Source organism: Aquarana catesbeiana, linkage group LG01, assembly GCF_042186555.1.
Source record: "Aquarana catesbeiana isolate 2022-GZ linkage group LG01, ASM4218655v1, whole genome shotgun sequence".
Classification (NCBI taxonomy): Eukaryota; Metazoa; Chordata; class Amphibia; order Anura; family Ranidae; genus Aquarana; species Aquarana catesbeiana.
The window spans coordinates 229,992,734-230,014,551 of NC_133324.1; the positions used below are offsets into that span (position 1 = coordinate 229,992,734).

At 41.5% G+C, this 21,818-nt stretch overlaps 1 protein-coding gene across 1 annotated transcript in view; it reads left to right on the top strand.

Annotated features, from left to right (window-relative positions):
* Positions 1-18,982, top strand: part of FBXO21 (F-box protein 21) — a 90,378-nt gene extending 71,396 nt beyond the window's left edge. Inside the window, exons 11-12 of the mRNA XM_073625747.1 lie at positions 722-879; positions 12,275-18,982. Coding sequence (XP_073481848.1) covers positions 722-879; positions 12,275-12,462 — 346 coding nt within the window. The 3' untranslated portion in view covers positions 12,463-18,982. The remainder of the gene's footprint in view (positions 1-721; positions 880-12,274) is intronic.
* Positions 18,983-21,818: the final 2,836 nt, after the last annotated feature.

Sequence of the window (21,818 nt, forward strand, 5' to 3'; positions counted from 1 at the left end):
ATATCGTTCCCAATAAAAGGAACCTGCTTCTCATTTCAACATTTCTTCTTGAAGGATCAGGTTCCACCATTTCCTGTAAAGCCACACTCTACTAGATCTGTGAGTACTTTTCAGCATCAAGCAACTGTTTCCCGGATTAGCAAGAATGCCACCTGGTCTTCTGTTCACACATTCTCTCAAAGTTTTTCCAGGTGGATGTTCAGGCTCCCTCTGATGCCAGCTTTGGGCGTAAGTCCTTCAGGTCGCCCTTTGAGCTGCAGAAAGTCCCCAGTTGTGTTATATATTCGTAGGCATGTTAGTGTTTTGTTGCTGTTGCCCCCCCACCCCCTTCCTCAGTTGGAATGCTTGTTGAACATAATATACTTTGTTTGCATGTTCTTTTTCACTTACTATGTTTCAAATGCATAATTCAGCCTATGATTAGCCAGCACACCCTCCTCTTATTTTTTTATTTATTTTTTAGACTATTCTGTCATTGAGTTAGGGCTGTTTTTTTTAAAGCGTGGGACATTTCAAACCTTCCTTTATATTATGGTGTTTCTATTTTCTGTTACATTTTACACCCCTAAATAAGGGTGTAACATGTAACATATTCAAAAGGTAAACTTATTTAATGTATCAAATCTTGTATTCCCCAGTAACTGTTTTTTTTTTAATTTATTTTCAAGTACACCTCTCTCTTCATTCTTCTGAATTGGCAGCCCTTTTCTCCCTTTTACAGATATGATTATAGTTGTGTGATCTTCAGCTGGGATCCTTTGTGTATGATGCCACCGGATTGGATGGAAAACCTGGATCTCTACCACCTCTCAAAAGGAATAACGCAGCCATTTTATAGTGTGCTTCTTGAAGATGGTACTTGTAATTATGTTGCTCAAGGTGGGTGAAAAAGAATTGGCCAAACATTTCTAAAAAAAAGGAAACACGAAAAAAGTCATTTTTATGTCAAGTAAATACCTAATACAACATCTTTTTGTGTCTTCTGGAGTGCCTACGAAAGGTTACCTTTAAAGTGGAACTAAACTTGCCTCTAACTCTAGTTAGACTATAGCCCTGAATCTTCCCAAGCTCTAGTTCACTCCTTTCCTCCTGCTCTGTGTAAACGTCTAGTATCAAACAATAGGCCACATATAACATCACTTCCTCCAACAAAATGTATTTGGTAGGACAGCACATACTGCACACTTCCACCTACTGTAAGTACCACTCCTCTAACATGTTTTACCCACCTGGGCTTAGTTGTACATCTGCTTCAGAGATGCAACGTCTGCAAGCTCCCCCTCTGGCACTGACATCTTCACCCAGTCTTCTGAGTTTGGCGCATTGCCCACCTTGATTGGCTGGCCTCCGGTGACATGACTCCTTCATATGCACACGGGAGTTCATTTATCCTGGCAGCATGCAACCACATCTAAAGTCCCTATTTGGTGTTAGTAATACCCTTTTTTGGCTAGCTTAAAGTGATTGTAAAGTCTTGTTTTTTTTTTTTCTCCTAAAATAACAAACTTGTTACACTTAGTGGTTTGCACAGAGCAGCCCAGATCCTTCTCTTCTCTGGTCCCTGGCTGGCTCTCCGGGCCCCTCCCTCCTGTTGAGTGCCCCCACAGCTAGCAGCTATGGAGGCACCTGAGCCTAGCTGCAGCTCTCTGTATCCATTAGGGCACACAGCTGTGGTTCGGTCCCATCCCCTCTCTCTCCTGATTGGCTAACTGAGTTTGATTGACAGCAGCGGGAGCCAATCTGGAGGGAGAGTCCAAAATGGTCGAGGCACTCGTGCACTTCGCTGGAGAGAGATGGGGCTCAGGTATTAGGGGGGCTGCTGCACAACAGAAGGTTTATTATCTTAACCACTTCACGCAAATCGCCGTACCCGCACATCGATAGTTTGACGCTAAATACCAGGGTTATGGCAGCAACTAGCTGCCATAACCCCGGTATTTTCAGGAACGGTGTGCGTTTTTCAACTGCGGATTCGCCGCAAGATCACTTTTATCGGCGGCAGGAGAGGTGCCCCTCCCACCGCGCTCCGGTCGTCTCTGCTGCTTACCGGACCCGCCGGTAGCATCGGAGATGATAGCGTCCTCTCCTGTGGATGCCTGGCTGCCGCTGACTGAGGGGAAGATGGCCCCTGCTCGGCTCCATAGCATGGGAGGGCGGAAGCGACATCAAACGTCACTTCTGTCTATAGCTCTTAAAGGAGAATTTTATTTATTTATTTATTATTTTTTTTTTGCATTTTAGTGTAGATATGGGATCTGAGGTCTTCTTGACCCCAGATCTCATATTTAAGAGGTCCTGTCATGCGTTTTTTCTATTACAAGGGATGTTTACATGATGTGGCAACAGGTTCAGCAGGCCTCTGGAGACGTAACACCAGCCCATAGATACTAAGAAACTGACATATCTGAACGTTCTCTACATCCACCTACACTTGGTATCTGTGAACCACAAGTTTGGCGGTCCCTGCCTGGTCTGTAGATCAGCCTGAGTGTTCTTCCTGTATCCATCTGTCTGGCTCCTGAACGGATAAAGGCCCTGGCCGGGTATAGGTTGCATTTACTGCTTGCCGTCTGGTAAGCGAGCATTTTTGGTGTTTAGCACTGGTGGTGCGGTGGAGGATATAATTGAACTGTCCGATCACACTGCAAGTTTGGTTCCACTACAAGCACTGTGGGTTTAAGAAGATGGACTTTTCAGTTTAAATTTACAGAACACATTGCTACACTATTTTTACTTCTATATTGTTTTTTACTGTATAATTTCAATATTGGTGTGTTTTGCGCTGCTACTTTTTGGTTTGTGTATTGTTGTGTGTATCTCACTTCTAGCAGCAGCTTCTTTTCTGGGTATTTGTATTTGGCAAATTTAGTTTATCATAGCGCGGTATTTTATTTATTTATTTATTTAAAGAATAAAAGTGACCCAAAACAATTTAAAAAAAAAAAAAAAACTGTCAAAATAAAAAAACTAAAAGCAAAATAAATGAGAAAAAAAATTTTTTTTTAAAGGGCCCCGTCTCAACGAGCTCGCGCGCAGAAGCGAATGCATACGTGAGTAGCGCCCGCATATGAAAACTGTGTTCTAACCCCACATGTGATGTATCGTCGCGATTGTTAGAGCGAGAGCAATAATTCTAGCCCTAGACCTCCTCTGTAACTCAAATGGGTAACCTGTAGAAATATTTAAACATTGCCTGTGGAGATTTTTAAGGGTAAAAGTTTTTTCGCCATTCAACAAGCGGGCACAATTTTGAAGCGTGACACGTTGGGTATCAATTTACTCGGTGTAACATTGTCTTTCACAATATAAAAAAAAAATTAGGCTAACTTTACTGTTGTCTTATTTTTTTTTTTTAAAGTGTATTTTTTCCAAAAAAAGTGCGCTTGTTATGCCCCGTACACACGGTCGGATTTTCCAATGGAAAATGTCCAATCGGAGCGTGTTGTCGGAAATTCCGACCGTGTGTGGGCTCCATCGGACATTTTCCATCAGATTTTCCGACACACAAAGTTTGAGAGCAGGATATAAAATTTTCCGACAACAAAATCCGTTGTCGGAAATTCCGATCGTGTGTACACAAATCCGACGGACAAAGTGCCACGCATGCTCAGAATAAATAAAGAAATGAAAGCTATTGGCCAGTGCCCCGTTTATAGTCCCGACGTACGTGTTTTACGTCACCGCATTCAGAATGATCGGATTTTCCGACAACTTTGTGTGACCGTGTGTATGCAAGACAAGTTTGAGCCATCATCTGTCGAAAAAAAACCTAGGATTTTGTTGTTGGAATGTCTGAACAAAGTCCGGGGCATTAGACCGCTGCGCAAAAACGGTGTGACAGAAAGTATTGCAATGGCCGCCATTTTATTCTCTAGGGTGTTAGAACCCCAAACATTATATATATATTTTTTTTTCGAAGTAATTTTCTAGCACAAAAAAATGATTTTAACTTGTAAACAACAAGTGTAAAAAAGAGGCTCGGGGCTGAACTGGTTAAAGAGGTGGAACATTTTTTTTTTAAAGTCAGCAGCTACAAATACTGTAGCTGCTGACTCTTAATATATGGACACTTACCTGTCCAGGGAGGCCACGATGTCGGGACCCCAGCCGATTTTCAGATCGGCTGTTGGTTGCTGCCACCACCATCTCCACTGAGGGAAACCGGCAGTGAAGCCTTTTGGCTTCGTAGCCAGTTCCCTACTGCTGCGCTTTCTAACTGGCCCGACGGCGGAGGAAGGAGAAGGAGGGGTCGACCTTCCGAGGGATGGCGCCGTCTCCCGGAAGTGGGGAAGGGTGCCTGTCAAAAACAGGTACCCGTTCCCTCCCCCTGAAAGGTGCCAAATGTGGCACTGGGGGGGGGCAGATAGGTGAAGGTTCCACTTTTGGGTGGAACTCCGCTTTAATGCATAGAATGCATTACGATAAAAAACCTTCTGACTACAATCACTTTAATTTACTAAAGCTGTAAGATTGTGGAACCTCTCAGGTCTGGCTTTGAGTCTGAGAATGGGAACTCAGTGGTCCTGAAGAGTTGTATTTTGGGGGCTGGAAAGCTTGCATTAAGAGGTCCTGAAAGATTGGAGGTAGTCTTGAAAGCCTCACCATTGAGAAACCAGTACAAGAAATACACAACAATTTGTGTATGAAATGCAACATAGTACAATCACTTTTCTGTCTCAACTTATTTAAATATTACAAATAAGCTAGAAACTTATCTTTACTACTGCTATTGTTATCTATAACAAATCTTTCTAGCATTATAACTGACACTTAATGTATTTAACCCCCAAACTGTTCTGTACTAGGTCCTGTTTGATTTAGTCTGTAAGTGACATAACTGAAGTTTTGGTGGGCACTGTATGTCTTTTTTTGTTGATGGCACAAAGATGTGCAATATTTTTGGGGGTGTTTTCTTGTACAAAGGTTTTTATTGAACATAGAGATCATCAAAAAGAATACAAAAAACAATGGTGGACACACCATGTGAACACATCTGCATTAAAATTGCCGATATATAACAAATATAACAGTATTAGACATAACAAATCTTACACGGTCCTGAAGTTCAGGAGAGTTTGCATGAGGTCTGCGGACTTTATGGATATGTTAACCTGCTGGATTTTAGCAAAGTGTGCTTAAGGTTAAAATGCCTATTACAGATTGGGTAGACTTTGGATGATTAACAACATAATGTGAAAGAGACCATACGGAGCTGGGTAACATTTTTTCATGTCCTTAAAACGGTTGCTTATCATGTGTCCAACCTGACAGAGGTTGGTCTGTAGATCAAAGGGGTCGCGAGAAAGAATATAAGAAGGAAGATTTCGAAGAGGAAAGGCCAAGAAGAGAGGAGAGAAAATAGTGCAGCAGAGGAGAGAGAAAAAAAAAGGGGGTGGAAGGTAAAGGGGGGGGGGGTCCCCGGGGTGGGGGGGACGGAGGCATCTCAGAGTGAGAGTAGCGCAGGTTAAATTCTAGAAGGGTGGACGTGAGACACCCGGGGCTGCCATGTCCAAAGGAATTTATCATGTGTGTCTGATAGCACAGCTGTCAACTTTTCATTAATCATAATATCATTTACACGGTTTTTAACTGCTTCGAAGCTGAGAACTGGGGTTTTCCAAGCTTTTGCTATGGTCAATTTAGTTGCAGTAAAAATATGCGACACCAATTGGCGTTCTGGTCTTAGTAGCTCTATAATTGGTTTCCCTAGGAGAGCTTCATAGGGATCCCTCCTTATGTTTGTATTGAAGAGGTTACGAAGGAGTGCATAGATTCTGATCCACAAACTGCATACTTTGGGGCATTTCCACCAGATATGTGCCATTGTTCCCTCCTGGGCACACCCACGGAAGCATAAGGGGGAGTAGGATGGAATAAAGCTCACAAGTCTAGCTGGAGTGTAATACCACCGATACAGTATTTTGTAAGCATTTTCTAGGAATAGTACATTCCTGGAGCATTTGGATAGAGTAGCAGTCATGACCTGCCAATCCTCTGGGTCTAATTTTTTCCCCAACTCTGCCTCCCACCGGAGATGATATGGTCTCAGGGGTGGTTTCTTGGAGCCTATTATGGCTGCGTATATTAAAGAGATCAAACCCGAGGATTGAGGTCGTGATCTACATAAACTTTCGAAAGGGGTCAATGTATAGGGGGTTGGTTGAGATTTAATGAGTTGTTGTAGGAAGTGTCGGATCTGCATGTAGCTGTAGTGTTCCCTAAGGGGAATATCGTGGGAGGATGGCAATGCTGCGAATGGAATAATCTTGGTAGGGGTAAACATGGAGTGGACATCTACAAAACCATTCTCGGACCACCACGCGAATTGCATCGGGTTATCTCGACCAGGTGGAAATAGCGGGCAGTGAAAAAGGTGGAGTAGAGGGAGATGCGGGGAGATCAGGCTCGCTGAGTATTTCATCGAGTCCCGCAACTTAAGTGAGTGAGCCAAACATGGATCTATATTGGTTGGGTGGTGGGCCTTGGGGAGCCAGGGAAGAGAGGCCAGTGGTATCGGATGGGAGTCCACCAGGTCAATGACAGCCCACAACGGCATCTGCTGTTTCTCATGGAGATGTGATAGCGGGGCAATAGCTGCCGCCGTGTAATAAGCTTGCAGATTAGGGACCGAGAGGCCGCCATTGACCCTGCGGGCATACAGCACCCGTTTATTGATTCTGGGTCTCGTAGAACCCCATATAAATTGCATAATTTTACGTTGCTGAATGCGTATAATGTGGGGTGGGATGTGGACCGGTAGAACCCTGAAATAATAGAGCAATTTTGGAAGATAGGTCATACGAATAGTTGCAATCCTTCCGAACCAGGATAGTGGGAGGGCAGACCAAGAGTTAAGCATAGCTGTCAATTTCCCAAAAAGCCTGGTAGAGGCTTGAGTAACTCGGGGTGAGGTTAATCCCCAGATAGGGTAGGGAGGTCAACCATTGAAAGGAAAAGGTAGATTTTAAGTGTTCTAATTCAAGGGGCGCTAAATTAATCGTCATCGCTTTGGACTTAGAGGGATTGACTGCTAGGCCCGAAATCGAGGCAAAGGTGTTTAAAAGGGACAGCAGATTAGGTAAGGTGATTCTAGGCTTGGTAATAGTAAGCAGGATATCATCCACACACAGGGATATTTTGTGAGGGGAGCTCGCAATTTCTACCCCCTCTATGTCTGGGTGAGATCAGATAGCCTCAGCCAGAGGTTCCAGTGCCAAAATAAATAGAAGTGGAGAGAGGGGGCAGCCCTGACGAGTCCCTCTTTGAATAGGAAAGGTAGGTGACTCAAATCCATAATACTTCACTTTAGCTTGGGGGGCGTCATAAATAGCTGAAACCCAGCTCATAAAGGACGCACCAAACCCATAGCGGTTTAATACCTGTATAAGATAGGCCAGGACAGGGTATCAAAGGCTTTAGAAATGTCCAGAGACAAAAACATTGTCTCCAGAGATCTGTTGTGTACAATGTGTTGTATTTGTAGGAGACATCGCATAGCGTCACCAGCCTGTCTCCTTGGGACAAAGCCTACCTGGTCTTTTTTTATTAGTCGTGGGAGAAAGGAGTTGAGGCGGTTGGCCAGGATTTTTGTCAAAATTTTCATGTCTATGTTGATCAGGGAGATCGGCCTGAAGTTGGCCCAGGAGGAGTGATCTTTGTCAGGCTTGGGGATCATCACTATATTGGCAGTTAATAGGTTTGGTGTGAAGGAACGACCATCTTTAACTGAGTTATACATAGTTGTGAGGTGGGGAGCGATAACATCAGCTAATTTCCGATAATAAAGAGCCGAGAAACCATCAGGGCCCGGTCTTTTACCTACTTTCAGTTCTTTAATACAGTGAAGGACTTCTGAGACTTGAATGTCTCAGTCCATGAGTGATTTGTGGGCCTCAGATAGAGAAGGTAAGGAAAGATTTGTCAGAAAATCATTGGGGGGCTGGGGGGAGGAATGGTCGGAGTTGAGTAAAGTTTAGTGAGACGGTGTCTGAATTCATCTAGAACTCGTTGTGGGTTTCCCTTAAGGATATTATGACGGGTGCGCAGAGTAATAGGAGTGAATTTTGGGGTGAAAGTGCGTAGTCTATTAGACAACATTGCATTGGGTTTGTTGGCCTTAGCATACGATTTTTGTCTGGCCCAGCGTAGTGTGCGCTCTGCTTCATCTGTCAGGCACAGATCTAGATCTGGAGGGGCTTTGTCTAGGAGCCTGCGATTATCCGGGGTGGGAGATTGTTTGAAGGTCTCTGATAAGGTCTCCAATTGGTGTTCTAACGCGCGGCGGACTTGCGCCCGTTCCCGTTTACGTCGGGATGCAATCCTAATAACGTGGCCCCGAAGAACTGCTTTATAAGCTTCCCAAAGTGTGACCGGGGATGAGACCGACCCTACATTAAGTTTGAAATATTCCTCGGAAGTGTTGTGGATATCTTTAAAAATTTCTTTGAAGGAGAGGAGAGAATCATTCATGATCCAGGGGGAATGTTGGGGTTTGCTTAAAATAGAGTGGAGCACTGTCACAATAGGGTCATGGTCTGTCCATGGAGCGGCAAGCACAGAGCATGAATCTATCAGTGAAAAGTGTTTTCTTAATTTTTGGGGGTGTTTTCAACATGGAACATGACTTGGCAGTGCTGAGAGATTAAATACAAATATCTCACATAAAAATGATTACCCTAACAGAGAGCACGCTAACACAAAAGTGATTCCCAGAATTTATAATGTAGATAAATACCATAATTGTGCAGGTCTCCCAAAACGATAAAATCCCCTGCTTGCGAAGAAAATGTAGATACAGATACATAGGGGTTGATTTACTAAAACTGGAGAAAATCTGTATGGTGCAGCTCTGCATGGTGGCCAATCAACTTATAACTTCAGCTTGTTCCATTAAGCTTTGACAATAAAACCTGGAAGCTGATTGGTGTCTATGCAGAGCTGCACCAGATTTTGCACTCTCCAGTTTTAGTCAATCAAGCCCTTAGTGTGAATCCTCACCACCAATATAAATTTTCTAATGCACAAACTTAGTAAATATTCCACACAAAAAAATGTCCCATGTGATAGTGTCAGAGTAAACATATGTGTATGAAAAAGTCCATAGTGTCTTTAACCACCTGACTTCCGGATGATTTACCCGACTTCATGACCAGGCCATTTTTTGCGATACGGCACTGCACTACTTTACCTGACAATTGCGCGGTCATGCAACGATGTACCCAAATAAAATTTATATCATTTTTTTCCCACAAATAGAGCTTTTCTTTTGGTGGTATTTGATCACCACTGCATTTTTTTTTATTTTTTGTACTATAAACAAAAATATACCGACACTTAAAAAAAAAAAAAAAAAAAAACAATATTTTTTACTTTCTACTATATAACATATCCAATATAAGAAAATTAAAAAAATCAAATCTCTTCATAAATTTAGGCCAATATGCATTCTGCTACATATTTTTGGTTAAAAAAAATCCCAGTAGTTGTATATTGATTGGTTTGTGCAAAATTTATAGTGTCTACAAACTATGGGATATATATTGAAATTTTTATATATATATTTATCTATTTTATACTAATAATGGTGGTGATATTGCGGCGGACAATCAGACACTAACTGACACTTTGTGGGAACCAGTGACACTAATACAGTGATCATTGCTATAAATATGCACTGTCAATGTACTAATGACACTGGCTGGGAAGGGGTTAAGCATCTAGGGCGATCAAAGGGTTAACTGTGTGCCTAGCCAGTGTTTTACTGCACTGTGTGTGCTGCTTTTACTCAGGGAAGTGATGGATTTTATTCCCTGCTTTGCAGGAACACTAAATCCATCCTCCCTTTCAGAATGGAGATCTGCCTTGTTTACATCAAATCACTGTTTTGTGTCTTCCTGACAATCGGTGGGTGCCGGCAGACATCCAGTGTCCGGCACCTGTAGATCGGCTTCTGCTGTGAGTAGAAGTGGACCACCAGCGGCACGTGCGCTCACCCCCTAGGCGGAAGTGCAGAATCCTGTATATATACGTGATTCTGCACAGGTGGTGCACAATGTGCTATGGGGCGGTCCTTGAGCGGTTAAACACACTCCCCAAGCTGATCTTTAACATGTCTTCTATAATACACCACCTTGTTATTCCACACTCTTTATCTGTGAATCGTCCCTCATAAAGTGTCTTGTGGATGTACGCTTGCTTACCTCTGAGGTTGTACCTCTTAGATTACGGGAGGTCAGATAGGCTTGTTAATCTGTTATACAGCTTTAAACCCAGCACTCCAATTTAAGCCCAGAAGGAGAATGAAAACATCATAATACTTTACATATCTTTTATTAAAAACTTTACATAAGATTAAAAACCCTAGCATGAAAAATGTTTGATCTGCTCATCAAACATTTGACACCAGTATCCAATATCCCATTAGCTGCGGGGGTGCATACAACTCTTAATTCTATGAACGAGATGCTCCCACACTATAACTGGAAATGATAAAACCAAAACAACTGCTACAAACACAGATGGGTGAATCCGTGAACAAAGATATATAAGTAATGAATGGTGATGCGCTATTGTAAACTGGAAGGGTTGACCAATAAAGGGTGTGTTCTAATCACAAACTAAATCAGGTGACAGCACAAAAAAGGCAGATAAGTAACTCAAATTATTCAAGTATGTAGACTCCTCTCAAGGGTGTGTGGAAGATGATCTTCACTGGCAAAAGAATTAACACATAATATACAAATTAATATTCAATCAGTGCTCATAAAAATGATGAAAATACCAGAACTAATGCATACATAAAACATGAATATGGTATGGGTAAAAATGTGAAAACATTGAATAAGTTTCTAAAGAGGACCTAAGAATATTAAAATGTGAAGGGTGAATAAAAGTGCTTCAGTCTCATACTCACATGTAACACAATGGGACACTGCATATCATCCACCAGCAGCAAGCTCGTACTCCCGGGTCACTTCCACATCACTTCTGATGTGCCTGTCAATCAATCCCGGCGCGTATCGTCACAATCGTGTGACTTCATCAGGGGGTGAAATCACGTGATTGTGATGATACACATCGGGATTGATTGACAGGCACACTGGAAGTGTCGTGGGAGTACGAGCTCGCTGCTCGTGGATGATGTGTAGTGTCCCATTGAGTTACATGTGAGTGTTTTTATTGCTAGTTTTTAGCAATAAATTTTTACCTAAACGTTACTACACTATTTGGGCATTCCCCTTCTTTCCTCCTACACTGTTTCAATGGGCGAGTGTGAGAGGACCCTTATACCACTATAGAGAAGCCATTAACCACTGGGAAATGAGAGGAGGACCCCTAAAGGTAGATGGGATTACCAACACCGCATGATGATGTCCTAGCAAAAACTCCAGTTACGTATTGCGTCCCCACAAGACTTTGTCAGAGGAAGCTCCCTACTATTTGGAAGGTTGGTGCTGGAAGATTGGTCCACGCAAAGGAAAATGCAGTTCAAAGTTCCTAAATGCAAAATAATGCATTTAGGGGAAAACATCCTCTCATAGAGTACAATATTGGGGGTACAGTATGGACCAGAACTACAGTGGAAAAATAATTTTGGGGTTCCCATTTCAGGTGATTGCAAAATGTGCAATCTTCTGTATATAGATCTTCATTTCTCGCTAGAGGCATCACCAGCAGGAGGAAAGAGGTCCTGATACCCCTATAGAGACATTTAGTTAGACCTTATTTAAAACACTGTCCAAACCTCATTTTCAAAAACATAATGATATAATACAACAAGTCCAGAGATGGGCAACAAAAATAGTGAAAGGGCTGATAAATGAAACACCTCAGGAAAGACTTCAGTAATTTAATATATCCCAGTCTTGAGTAAAGAAGAGAAAGATACAGGAGGGCAGTATTTTCAATTTGAAATTAGACCAAGAACACTGGGACTTGACCTCAAACCAGAAAGTTCATACCCCTCCTCCTCCTCCTCATCCTCATCCTCCTCCTCGTCCTCGTCCTCCTCGTCCTCCTTCTCTATAAAACAGTTGATGCTTAATACAGACTTTCAACAGAGGTAGTGATTCAGTCAACAGTAGGTGAATTTAAACATGCTTGAACAAACATAGGTCTATTTTCAGGGACAGACTCGATGAACCACTTGGTCTTTTTCTACCGTCACTCTTCTATGTTTCACTATATACTAAACTAAAAAAATAGGTTTTGATATTGCTTGTACTTTTAAATTCAGTGATATTTTGGTACTGATTTCTTTTTGCATTTGTTTTAGAGGACCTTGAACCACATCCATCTCCTACAGAAATCTCACATCCGGATATAGATCTTTACTTCTCAGAGTTTGCAGGAAATCACTACGTTACAAAAAAAGAGCTGCAGCTGCAGTACCCAGAAGATGCCGAGTGGATTGTCAAGCAGAGCGTGGAGGGCCAGCCAGATTCTTCACCCCAGGAACCATGATTTCTGTCTCTAAAAGCTAGCTTTTTATTAGATCTTTATTAGACGAGGTTACTTTTCTAGGAATGGTGCTCCCTGTATAGGAACACAAGGGCCACCTGGTTTGTTAGTCGAATAGCCTTTTGAACATGCCCTTACTTAGCATGCTAAATAGTTATGTAATATAAGATAAAGTAGTTTAAGGATACAATACTCCTTCATGAAACACAACAACTAGACCCAATTCTGTATGTTTCATGATCAACTGAAATTTCCAGTGTTATTTAATTACCTCCTATATGCCTACAATGAAGCAACAGCAATTGTTTATTGTACCTTGCTTTATTAGGTATTTGAATACATGCATTTTAACAGGCTCACCAGTAAGTCATGTTACTATGAGATAATTGCTCTATATTGCACTGATCTATAGTACAGTTTTCAGATCCAGCTTAGTTTATGATTATTAGTACCTTGTAGAGTTTATAGTAATTTATTTTTATTTAGCGTCTTCTTGAAATAACCAATACATTTAAAACAAAAGCTAACACATCAGTAATTGGGATTACTGAAATATGTATAAAAGCTTCAATAGTTTACCAAACACATCTGGTTTTTAATCCAAGGGTGGGGGCAATAGCTTGCATTCACTCTGAGTAAGGCGAGTGAAATGCTTTGCAGTTGGCCGCCACCTTCCTGTTGGCGTATAACAAGAGTTATGCTGCGTACAGACGACCAGATATTCCGACAACAAAACCATGTTTTTTTTTTTTCCGGATATTGGCTCAAACTTGTCTTGCATACACACGGTCACACAAATGTTGTCGGAAATTCCCAATGTCAAGAATGCGGTACAACACGTACAACGAGCCCGAGAAAAATAAAGTTCAATAGCCAGTGCGGCTCTTCTGCTTGATTTTGAGCATGCGTGGAATTTTGTGCGTCGGAATTGTCTACACACTCTCAGAATTTACGACAATGGATTTTGTTGTTGGAAAATTTGAGAACCAGCTCTCAAATTTTGTTTGTCGGAAATTCCGCCAAAAAATGTCCGATGGAGCGTACACACGGTCGGAAGTTACGACAATGGATTTTGTTGTCGGAAAATTTAAGAACCAGCTCTCAAATTTTGTTTGTTGGAAATTACGACAAAAAAGTCCGATGGAGCGTACACACGTTTGGAATTTACGACAATGGATTTTGTTGTCGGAAAATTTAAGAACCAGCTCTCAAATTTTGTTTGTTGGAAATTCCGACAAAAAATGTCCGATGGAGCGTACACACGGTCGGAATTTCCGATAACGAGCTCACATCGAACATTTGTTGTTGGAAATTCTGTACGCGACATAAGATGTACTCGGCTGCACAGAAAGTGTTTGTAAAATTGGAGAAATTTCAGTTGCAGCTAAGATATTGAAGATTTGATTGGATAATTTTATACTGTGTGTTCTGGTGGCCATACACTGGATAAAGTTGTTGCTTGAAACAAATGTTTTTAAGGTAGTTGTATAACAGTTCCATAAATATATAAAAGTATAAAATATAAATGATTGCTGCAGTAGACCCCAAGAGATTAACAATGTATGGGATCTGGCATTTTGTCCAGTTGATTAATTTGTTCTTTTGTCCTTTTTGGCTGATAAAGTTCACATGATTGGACACACCCCAATGCTGCAGATTTCTGCATCAATGGCACTATTGAGGGATTTTCTCAACAGGCACTAAACAGTGGATGTCAGGTGAAGTTAGTCAGGTGAAGGTAGGATGTATGATCGTACCTCCACATGTGGGTCCAGCTTTAGGCAACTATTGATTGTTTGACTTCTAAGTAATAACATTTTTTTTTTCATATATGTTGTCTCAGACGAGCATTGCATGATTTGCCATGTTGGATGCTGAAATGGAACAAATTTTTGATTGAACGAGGTGGAGATCGTGAAGTCATCACCCCACCTCTCAACCTCCTCCAAGATAGATGCTTGAACTTCAACTAAAATTACTACAGCATGTATTTTTATAATGGGAGACCATAGTTTTACTTTTGTGTTTTCTTATTTTAGACTTTTTTTGTCATGCCTTATCTTTCTTACTCTTTGGACTCTTCCTTCCACTGTAGATCATTTGTTAATTGCTATCAGTTGACAGTTCTTCCTCCATCCTTCCTCTCTCAGAGTAATAATAGTATAGAAGTGTTGAGTCATATTGTCTAATGCAACCAGTGAAACTGCTCCTCTTGCCTTGTATAAATACACATCAGAGGACCTAGCAGAAAAATGAACAAAAGAGTGCAATCATTAACTGGCTGACATATGCAAGTGCTGATGGTGGCAATACACAGATTATTAGATGGGGGACATTTAATCATATGTTGGGTGTATGTATCCTATAGAAGATTGCTCTCCATCCTCAAAGCAAGTTAGTTAAAGACTTGAAATCAGAAGGTGTCCCACATGCTTCCAGTGGTTGAGCATTCAGATCTTTGGATCTTTTCATTTGGCACAAACATCCACTGTTCAGTGCTTATCAGGCGAGCTTGCTGTAGCCAATGGGGTAACACATCAGTCCATCAGAAACATGGAATAAGTCATGATATGGCAATAATGCAAGCCTCCCTGTTGCTTTCAATGGCATTCCATGCGTATAGAAGAGGTTGCTGTGCAATTGTGCCAAATTGTTGTTGTTTTTTTTTTTTTTCAATCTTGCAACAATATTCCACACATGGCAGATTTAAGACTTGGACCATATATACAATTTAATTGTACAAAATTATGGGAACAGGTATCTACTTTTTATTTTAGTATTAAAAATTGGAGTTCTTGCTTTTACATTAACTTGCAGACTTATGGTGGCCATACACGCTTTGGTTTTATTATTTAATTGATGTGCGACTTACCAAAAATAATCAAATAGAAATAACATCACTTCTGATTTTTATTTAGACTAAATTTAGATTGAATTCAATCAAAGTCGGGGCCAGGGCATTGATCGCCAACACTTAGAACCTTCATGAATTTGATCAAATTTCGATCAATTGGATTATGAGGTTGCATGGGGAACACAGATGTGGACAATAACTTATGATCGCAACTTCCAACTATTATTTAAAATTCACTTTCCCTTGTGGGTCCTATCAATCGAATGGATTGTCGACTATAGATCAAATATTCCTATTGGAGGAGGTTGATTGGAAAAAGAAATCAATTAATTATTTATTGAAGTGTGTATCCAGCATAAGTGATATCGTTTATATAATTCTTCTTCTTAAAAAGTGAAAAGCTTGTAAACATTCATTTTATTTGCCTTTTTAATTTTGTTCTGTTGGTATGAACTAAAATGGACTGCACAGAGTATTTTTATTAGTAGATTTTAAAGTTAGTTTTTTTCCTTCACTGATCTCATGGTAAGCCATGATTTAAGAATTAATAAACTCCATGTCACGTATCAGTTAAAGGAGTTGTAAAGGCAGAAGGTTTTTTATCTTAATGCAGGTTCAATACTTGAACCCCCTCTCTATCCATCTATGTCCACGAGTGCCTCGGCCGTCCAAGGCACTCTTCCTGATTGGCTGAGACACAGCAGCGTCTCCATTGGCTCCCACTGCTGTCAATCAAAGTCAGTCAGCCAATCAGATGAAAGAGGGGGGTGTTGCAGTGCCGGGGCTCCGTGTCTGAATGGACACAGGGAACTGTGACTCAGCTAGGGTGCCCCCATAGCAAGCTGCTTGCTGTAGGGGCACTCAACAGGAGGGAGGGGCCAGGAGCAGCAAAGAGGGACCCCAGAAGAGGAGTATCCAGGCTGCTCTGTGCAAATCCACTGCAACAGAGAAGATAAGTATAATATGTTTGTTATTTTTAGAGGAAAAAAAAACCCAAGACTTTACAATCACTTTAACCACTTGCCGACTGCTGCACGCCGATATACATCGGCACAATGGCAGCGGTGGGCAAATGGGCGTACCTGTACGTCCCCTTTAATTGGTGGCGCTAGCGGGCGCGTGCCCACGGGACCCGCGGACTCGATGTCCGCCGGTGTCCCGGCGATCGTGTCACGGAGCCGCAGAACGGGGAAGTGCCAATGTAAACAAGGAATTTCCCCATTCTGCCTTGTGACATGACAGAGATCACCGCTCCTTGTCATCAGAAGCAATGATCGCTGTCATGTGAGTGGAAGCCCACCCCCCACAATTAGAATCACTCCCTAGGACACACTTAACCCCTTCATCGCCCCCTAATGTTTAACCCCTTCCCTGCCAGTGTCATTTACATAGTAATCAATGCATTTTTACAGCACTGATCGCTGTATAAATGACAGTGGTCCCAAAATAGTGTCAAAAGTGTCCGATGTGTCCGCCATGATGTCGCAGTCACGATAAAAATCGCAGATCACCGTCATTACTAATAAAAAAAAAATTAATAATAAAAATGCCTTAGACTATCCCCTATTTTGTAGATGCTATAACTTTTGCGCAAACCAATCAATATATGCTTATTGCGATTTATTTTTTTTTTTTTACCAAAAATATGTAGAAGAATACATATCGGCCTAAACTGAGGAAAAAAATTGTTTTTTTACATATTTTTGGGGGATACTTATTACAGCAAAAAGTTAAAAATTGTTTTTTTTTTCTCAAAATTGTCGCTCTTTTTTTGTTTGTAGCGCAAAAAATAAAAATCACAGAGGTGATCAAATACCACCAAAAGAAAGCTCTATTTGTGGGGAAAAAAGGACGTCAATTTTGTTTGGATGCAACGTCGCACGACCGCAAAATTGTCAGTTAAAGTGACGCAGTGCCGAGTCGCAAAACATGCTCTGGTCAGGAAGGAGGTAAAATCTTCTGGGGCTGAAGCGGTGAAGCTCTCCATAGTTTAAGGCTCTTACTCTTTTTTTGATTATGTTGTTGAACAATGTGACGTCAAGATGATGCTTTGATATGGAACCTTCTCTACCAAAGGCTAATATGCTGCTGCAGTGGCAACACGTTCTTAATATGAGTTCTATAGATCTTAAATCTGACATGCAAAAAACACTCTTTATGGTATTCCGTTTTAGTGCACGCTCAGGGTCACCGTTATGTGATATCCGGGGCCTGCATACACAGACCACTTCATGCACCTTTGAAGAAAATGGGAAATAAAAACTTGTATATACATTATCTGTTTATCAATGATCAGTATTTTGTTATAAACCGAATAGGATTATGTTTACACATTAAACAGCAAAAAATTCATACTATCTAACAGTACTCTCACTGTCCTATAGGAAACTTTACCTTGAAAGCGCATTCTCACCATATCCTAGTTGCATGTCATACAGTTACAATTGGAAATGTTCTTCTGGCAGGTAAACCTGTATTTTGTTTAGTGGAGTATAGATAGGATTTTGAAATTGAATAGGCTATCCCTTTTTTTTTTTTTTTTTTTTTAGAGGGTGGAGAAGAACCTCTATCAGTGTTTTATTGCCGTTTGTGTTCTAGTTGGGAACATTTCCCCTCACTTGCTGTCCTTTTTAATGTTGTTAAAGGGAGAGGAATTAAGGGAAGTATTATCAGTCGGATCACAGACAACAAAAACTGAGGTTCCAACCTTTACAAATTCTATTGAAGACCTAGAAAAAAAGATTTTTGGGCTTGAGTTCTACTAAAAGAAGATTGTCATGGGTGAGTGATGGAAGCTGCCTTTGCTATGAAATGCTAACTGTCATGCTGACCGTTTTGGCTCAAATACTTATCACTGATCTGGGGAAAAAACTATGCAGATAAGTACGTACTTGATCTGTGTATTTGTTCTGGGTCAAAGACTTGGAAAGTAATGACCAGAAGGGTCTCCATTACAGCCAGTCATCTTGCATTTTTTAGGAGGAGGTCACTAGTGGCAGCTCCATGGCAGATTTACTTTAAAGTTTGATGCCACGTACACACGATCGCACATTCCGACAACAAAATCCATGTTTTTTTCCCGACGGATGTTGGCTCAAACTTGTCTTGCATACACACGGTCACACAAATCTTGTCGGAAATTCAGAACATCAAGAACGCAATGACGTACAACACGTACGACGAGCTGAGAAAAATGAAGTTCAATAGCCAGCGCGGCTCTTCTGCTTGATTCCGAGCATGCGTGGACTTTTGTGCGACAGAATTGTGTACACACGATCGGAATTTCCAACAATGGATTTTGTTGTCGGAAAATTTGAGATCCAGATCTCAAATTTTATTTGTCGGTAATTCCAACGGAAAATGTCCGATGGAGCCTACACACGGTCGGAATTTCTGACAACAAGCTCCCATCGAACATTTCCCGTCGGAAAATCAGACCGTGTGTACGGGGCATTAGTGTAAGAGAATCTGTAAGGTGAACTTACACTTTAAGAGAAAAATGAAATTTAAAGCTGCTTGTGTGATGCTGAAAATTGAATACCGTACTGGTGTGTCACTTCTTTCTGCCGTCTCAGGCATAGGTGCTATTTCAATTTGTATGTTAAATATAAACATTGGTATATGTCCAGAAATAATAAACACTATACAATCTCTGCTTCCTATAACTAATCCGCTTTGTGATTCTTTTTTTGTCTTGTGGTCTCATTATTTTAACATACTGCACATTGTTTCTCATATACTGAGTTATAACATGCTTCTCTGCAAGAAAGATACCTGGCAGTACCTGGTAACTATATCTGCTGATAATGCAATTTAATGATCCATGCTGACGTTCAGCAACATATCACAGCAAATCACAATAAAGTTTTCAATGGCAGTATACACTCACTGGCCACTTTATTAGGTACACCTGTTCAATTGCTTGGTACCACAAATTGCTAATCGGCCAATCACATGGCAGCAACTCAATGCAGTTAGGCATCTAGACGTGGTGAAGACTTGCTGAAGTTCAAATCAAGCATCATAATGGGGAAGAAAGGGGATTTAAGTGACTTTGAACGTGGCATGGTTGTTGCTGCCAGACGGGCTGGTCTGAGTATTTCAAAAACTGCTGATCTACTGAGATTTTCACACACAACCATCTCTAGGGTTTACAGAGAATGGTCCAAAAAATAGAAAATATCCAGTGAGTGGCAGTTGTGTGGATGAAAATGCTTTGTTGATGTCAGAGGAGAATGGGCAGACTGGTTTGAGATAAAAAAAAAGGCAAAAGTAACTCAAATAACCAGTCGTTACAACCAAAGTATGCAGAATATGATCTCTGAACACACAACACATCAAACCTTGAAGCAGATGGGCTACAGCAGCAGAAGACCACATCAGGTATCACACCTATCAGCTAAGAACAGGAAACTGAGGCTACAATTCACACAGGCTCACCAAAATTGGGCAATAAAAGATTGGAAAAACATTGTCTGGTTAGATGAGTCTCCATTTCAGCTGTGACATTCAGATGGTAGGGTCAGAATTTGGCGTAAACAAGATGAAAGCATGGATCCATCCTGTCTTGTATCAAGTGAGTATTGCTGCTGACCATGTCCATCCCTTTAGGACTACAGTGTACTCATCTTCTGATGGCTACTTCCAGCAGGATAATGCTCCATGTCACAAAGCTCAAATCATCTCACCACTGGTCTCTTAACCACTTGCCGTCCGCCCACCGTCAAATGACGGCGGGACGGTTCGGCTCTCGTTCTGGGTGGACGTCATATGACAGCACGCCCGTAGCGATAACAGTTGCGTCGTGTTGCTAGGACACGGAGTGACCCCGATCTCTGTATAGAGCCGCTGACGCAGCTCTTTAATCATGTGATCGGCTGTGTCCAATCACAGCCGGTCACATGTAAACAAGGAAGTGCTGGTAATCAGCGCTCCTCGCCTCACACTGACAGAGTGTGTGGGTAGGAGAGCCAATCAGCGGCCTCACAGAGGACAGTGAGAAATGTAATCAGGGCACTGATGATCAGTGCCCTGATTACATTAGAGCGCCAACAGTTCCAGCAATCAATGCCCACCAGTGCCAACAATCAGTGCCCGCCGCAGCCAGAAATCAGTGCCCGTTAGTGATGCCAGTCAGTGCTGGCTTTCAGTGCCACCTATCAGTGATGCCCATTAGTAGTGCTCATAAGTGCAGAATATTAGTGCCTCCTCATCAGTGAAGGAGAAAAATTACTTATTTACAAAATTTACTGACAGAAACTAAGGAAAAACTTTTTTTTTTTTCAAAACTTTCGTTTTTTTGTTTTTTTATAAAATAAATAAAAATCCCAGCAGTGATTAAACACCACCAAAAGAAAGCTCTATTTGTGTGAAGAAAATGATAACAATTTCACATGATTACAGTGTAGCATGACCACGTAATTGTCACTCAAAGTGCGACAGCACTGAAAGCTTAAAAATGGCCTGGGCAGGAAGGGGGTGAAAGTGCCCTGTAGGTAAGTGGTTAAACATGACAATGGGATCACTGTACTCCAATGGCCTCCACAGTCACCAGACCTCAATCCAATAGATCATCTTTGGGATGTGGTGGAATGGGAGATTCGTATCATGGATGTGCAGCCGACAAATCTGCAGCAACTGCATGACGCTAACATGTCAATATGGACCATAATCTCTGAGGAATGTTTTCAACACCTTGTTTTATCTATGCCACAAAGAATTAAAGCAGTTCTGAAGGCAAAAGGGGGTGTACCTAAGTGGCCGATGAGTGTATATTAAGATATGATTGGTTGTTATAGTATACACAGTTTCTTTACTCTTTGCTCTGTCTTGAAGTGTATCTCAAGGCAAATATTTCGTTTTATTCCATTTGAGTAGGGTGGGGTTAGAACCCGTTGTCAGGTTGTTACTTGTTTTCTGTATCTCACTGGGGAAGTGAGAGAAAATCTCTATTGACAACTGTAAAATGGTGCAGTGCCCATACTTTTTGTCCCTGCAACTCTGGTCGTCAAGACAAATTGAGAAATTGAAGCCCCCCACACACAGTAATAAAAACCTGACAGGTGTTATAATGGCACACTCTTTTTTATTCTGTAGATATGAAAACTGGTGTAGGTTCACAGAAAACACATACAGGAGGAGATTTACTAAAACTGGTGCACACAAAATCTGGTGCAGCTGTACATAGTAACCAGCTTCTAACTTCAGCTTGTCCAATTAAAGTGATACTAAAGTCCTTGTTTTTTTGTTAAAAATAACAAACGTCATACTTACCTCCTCTGTGCAGTTGGTTTTGCACAGAGCAGACCAGATCCTCCTCTTCTCGGGTCTCTCTTCGGTGCTCCTGGCCCCTCCCCCCCATTGAGTGCCCCCATAGCAAGCAGCTTGCTATGGGGCCCCCAAGCCGAGTCACAGATCCCTGTGTCCATTCAGACACAGAGTCGGTGGCCCTGCCGCCTTTCTTGTCTCATTGGCTCACTGGCTTTGATTGACGAGAGCCAATGGT